Here is a 4168-nt window from a genome sequence, read left to right on the forward strand (position 1 = left end):
TGTGTGTGTGTGTGTGAGAGAGAGAGAGTGTGTGAGAGTGTGTGCACGTGTGTGTGTGTGTGTGTGCGTGTGTGTGTGCGCGTGTATGTGTGAGAAAGAGAGTGTGAGTGTGTGTGTCTGTGTGCGAGTTGAGTTTTATATATATACACTTTTTATTTAGTTTTAAGTTTTAGTTTATTTAGTTTTAGTACTTTAATTTAAACTAAACCTATATGACAAATGTTGCCTTGGGAACTGAAATAGAATTAAGTTTTTTTTTTCTATTTCAGTTAATGTTTATTTTCTTTCAAGTAATGAAAATGTTTTTTTTTATGGTTTTGATTTTAGTCAACGATAACAACCCTGATATGCAGTTTCATGGATCTATAAATTCACACTAATTGCACTGATTAAAAAATAAATAAATAAAAACGCATCCCTTAAATGCAATGCAAGTCACTTTGCATGGAAGCATCTGCCAAATGCATGAATGCATAACTGTGAATATCTGTGTTTGCATGTTTTTAAGCTCCCTGAAAATGATGGCGTCATCCTCGTCATCCCTCGAGAGACTCACGTCTTTGGTTTGTGTCGTGGCTGATGAAGCACAAGCCTCCCTGAGCCCAGTCCTCTCTTCTGCAGAGCTCGTCTGGCCGTGTCTCTGTGCTTCTCTGCAAACACAGTTTCTGTTTCAATACAAGCAGGTTACCACACCAGTTTAGAGCAAACGAGTGATCCGAACTCGCAGTACTTACGGAGCTTGGTGTGGAAATCAGGAGCTTTGGACATGATATACGGCCCTCTCTTCTCCACCGCTTGTGGCTGGTCACTGATTTCAGCTCTCTAGTGATTAAACATTGTATTCATGGTGACAAATAAAAGGTAGATTTCACATCATACGATATTGCTATCATATAATTATTGCATTCTTAACCTATTTATACTGTCACACACACTATATACACCACAAGATTCTTAATGTTTTTAAAGGAGTATCTTCTGCTCACCAAGCCTGCATTTATTTGATCTAAAATACTGAAAAAAATGAAATATTTTTACTATTTAAAACAGCTGTTTTCTATGTGAATATCTGTTAAACTGTAATGTATTTCTGTGATGCGCAGCTGTATTTTCAGCATCATTCCTCCAGTCTTCAGTGTCACATGATCTTCAGAAATCAGTATAATATGCTGATCTGCTGCTCGAGAAACATTTCTGATTATTATCAATGTTAAAAACAGCTGAGTAGAATTTTTTCCAGGTTTCTCTGATGAATAGAAAGTTCAGAAGAACAGCATTTATCAGAAATAGAAAACTTTTGTAACATTATAAATGTCTTTATCAGTATTTAGCATCCTCGCTAAATAAAATTATTAATTTCTATAATTTCTTTCCTAAAAAAATGTATAAATAAAATATTATACTGCAAGCTTTTGAATAGTAGAGTGTATAATGTTCCAAAAACCTTTTTTTTTGACACAAAAAATTGTCACAAATCACAAATAATAAGCCAGATCAAATAAAAACCTGGTTTTTAACCTGGATTTAAAAATGGATATTGTAGGGGCAGTTCTGATTTCTGTAGGAAGATTATTCTAAAGTCTCGGCGCAGCTACGGCGAACCCCTAGACTTCAGTCTGGTTCTAGAAAGGACTTCATTTTTAGCAGGGTTCACAACTGATAGAAGCTTGACTTCACAACTTGATTGACTTGTCTATCAAGCTTTAAGGCACTGTCCAACACCACACCCAGATTTTTCACATAAGGTGCCAGAACACCAAGATTTGGTACACAGTGTGTATCCGAAGGGGTAAACAGTGACACCACAATCTCTGTTTTACTCATTCAGACTTAAATAATTTAGAGACATCCATGCTTTAGCATCCACGAGGCAGGTGGCCACCGGGTCTAATCCATTCGTATCTTTCAAAGGAATATATATTTGTGTGTCAAATGATAACTGATACCATACCTCTCAAAGATAGATCCGAGGGGAAGCATTTACAAGGAAAATAACATGGGTGCTAGAATAGAGCCTTGAGGGACCCCACAGGTCAAAGGTACAGAGGAAGAGTGAAACTTGCCAATATTAACTGAGAACCTTCTGTTCGTAAGATAAGACTGGGACCAATTTAAAGCTGAACTCTAATGCCAGAAGAACAGTGTGGTCTAGTGTCGAAAGCAGCGCTCAAGTCTAAAAGTACAAGAGCTACAGAATCTCCAGAGTCGGTAGCTAAAGTATATTTCAGTCTGGTTCTAGAAAGGACTTCATTTTTAGCAGGGTTCACAACTGATAGAAGCTTGACTTCACAACTTGATTGACTTGTCTATCAAACTTTAAGGCACTGTCCAACACCACACCCAGATTTTTCACATAAGGTGCCAGAACACCAAGATTTGGTACACAGTGTGTATCCGAAGGGGTAAACAGTGACACCACAATCTCTGTTTTACTCATTCAGACTTAAATAATTTAGAGACATCCATGCTTTAGCATCCACGAGGCAGGTGGCCACCGGGTCTAATCCATTCGTATCTTTCAAAGGAATATATATTTGTGTGTCAAATGATAACTGATACCATACCTCTCAAAGATAGATCCGAGGGGAAGCATTTACAAGGAAAATAACATGGGTGCTAGAATAGAGCCTTGAGGGACCCCACAGGTCAAAGGTACAGAGGAAGAGTGAAACTTGCCAATATTAACTGAGAACCTTCTGTTCGTAAGATAAGACTGGGACCAGTTTAAAGCTGAACTCTAATGCCCACTACCAGTTCTAAGTGGGCCAGAAGAACATTGTGGTCTAGTGTCGAAAGCAGCACTCAAGTCTAAAAGTACAAGAGCTACAGAATCTCCAGAGTCGGTAGCTAAAAGTATATCACTGAACACTTTTAAAAGAGCCGTCTCAGTGGAGTGACATTTTCTAAAGCCTGATTGAAATGCATCAAACATTTTGTAATCGACCAAGAAACTTTGTAACTTAGTTGATGAAAAACCACTTTCACTGAACTCATTGTTCAAACACGAGATTAGACTGAAACACAGATGACAGCTGCTAATAGAGTTTTCCTATAGAGTAATTCTCTTCCTGAATGCATGATCTTCATGTGCTTTAATGGAGTTTAAGAACACAACAGATGAGCTAAACATGCATGAAAATCACCTTCATCGCGGCTGAAGACAGAAGACTTCGCTGCTCTCGGCTCTCCATCGCGTCGCTCATGTCGGTGTTTCAGAAAGAAGCTTTAAACGCGAAATCATGTCTTACATCACAGTGTCGGAGCTCAGAGTTTAAACACACAGCTGTCTTCTTCGCCTGACGTCACTTCCGCGGACTGCAGGCTTTAACACACTGCTGCATCAGTGAGAGACTCACAGCTTTGGGATCAGTAAGATTTTTAATGTGTTTTAAAGAGGTCAGTAATATTGCAAAATATTATTACTGTTTAAAATAATGGTTTTCTATTTTAATATGCATTAAACTGTAATGTATTTCTGTGATGCGCAGCTGTATTTTCAGCATCATTCCTGCAGTCTTCAGTGTCACATGATCTTCAGAAATCAGTATAATATGATGATTTGTTACAGTTTTGCTGCTTTATATATATATTTTTTGGAACCCGTGATACTTTTTTTCCAGGATTATTTGATGAATGAAGTTAAAAAGAACAGCATTTATTTAAAATATAAATCTTTTCTTACAATATAAGTCTTTATTATCACTTTTTTTAATTAATTTTACACATCCTTGCTGAATAAAAGATAAAGACATTTTAAAAGAAAACAAATACTGACCCCAAACTTTTGAACAGTAGTGTATTTTTTTTTTTTTTTTACAAAAGATTAGTATTTTGAATAAATGCTGTTCTTTTTAACTTTTTATTTATGATTAAAACAAGAACAAATATCTGACAGTCGACTCAGAAAAATCTACTTATTCAAAGAATAAAAAAGAAGCTTGATTTAAGAATGTTTACATTGTTGTATTTGAAAACAAAAAAATATAGAGGAAGATTTATTTTATTTTTTTTCATTTATTGTGTTTTATTTATTTTTGCAATGCATGCATCATTTAATGCCATTACTTTATGAATTTGCATACTTTATGACTTTTTAGGCCTTTATTTGTGGAAGGGCAAATTAAGACTTAACAGAAAGCCTGCAAAATGAACATTTCTGATGATGATA

General features: G+C 36.0%; 1 protein-coding gene across 1 annotated transcript in view; it reads right to left on the minus strand.

Annotated features, from left to right (window-relative positions):
• The window catches only part of LOC107553350 (protein FAM219B-like), an 8089-nt gene extending 4789 nt beyond the window's left edge, over positions 1 to 3300 (minus strand). Inside the window, exons 1-3 of the mRNA XM_016235551.1 lie at positions 3144 to 3300; positions 735 to 822; positions 557 to 650 (exon numbers count right to left, since the gene is read on the minus strand). Coding sequence (XP_016091037.1) covers positions 557 to 650; positions 735 to 822; positions 3144 to 3203 — 242 coding nt within the window. The 5' untranslated portion in view covers positions 3204 to 3300. The remainder of the gene's footprint in view (positions 1 to 556; positions 651 to 734; positions 823 to 3143) is intronic.
• Between the last annotated feature and the right edge of the window lie 868 nt (positions 3301 to 4168).

This window comes from Sinocyclocheilus grahami, unplaced genomic scaffold (assembly GCF_001515645.1).
Source record: "Sinocyclocheilus grahami isolate Dianchi unplaced genomic scaffold, SAMN03320097.WGS_v1.1 scaffold471.1, whole genome shotgun sequence".
Taxonomy (NCBI): Eukaryota; Metazoa; Chordata; class Actinopteri; order Cypriniformes; family Cyprinidae; genus Sinocyclocheilus; species Sinocyclocheilus grahami.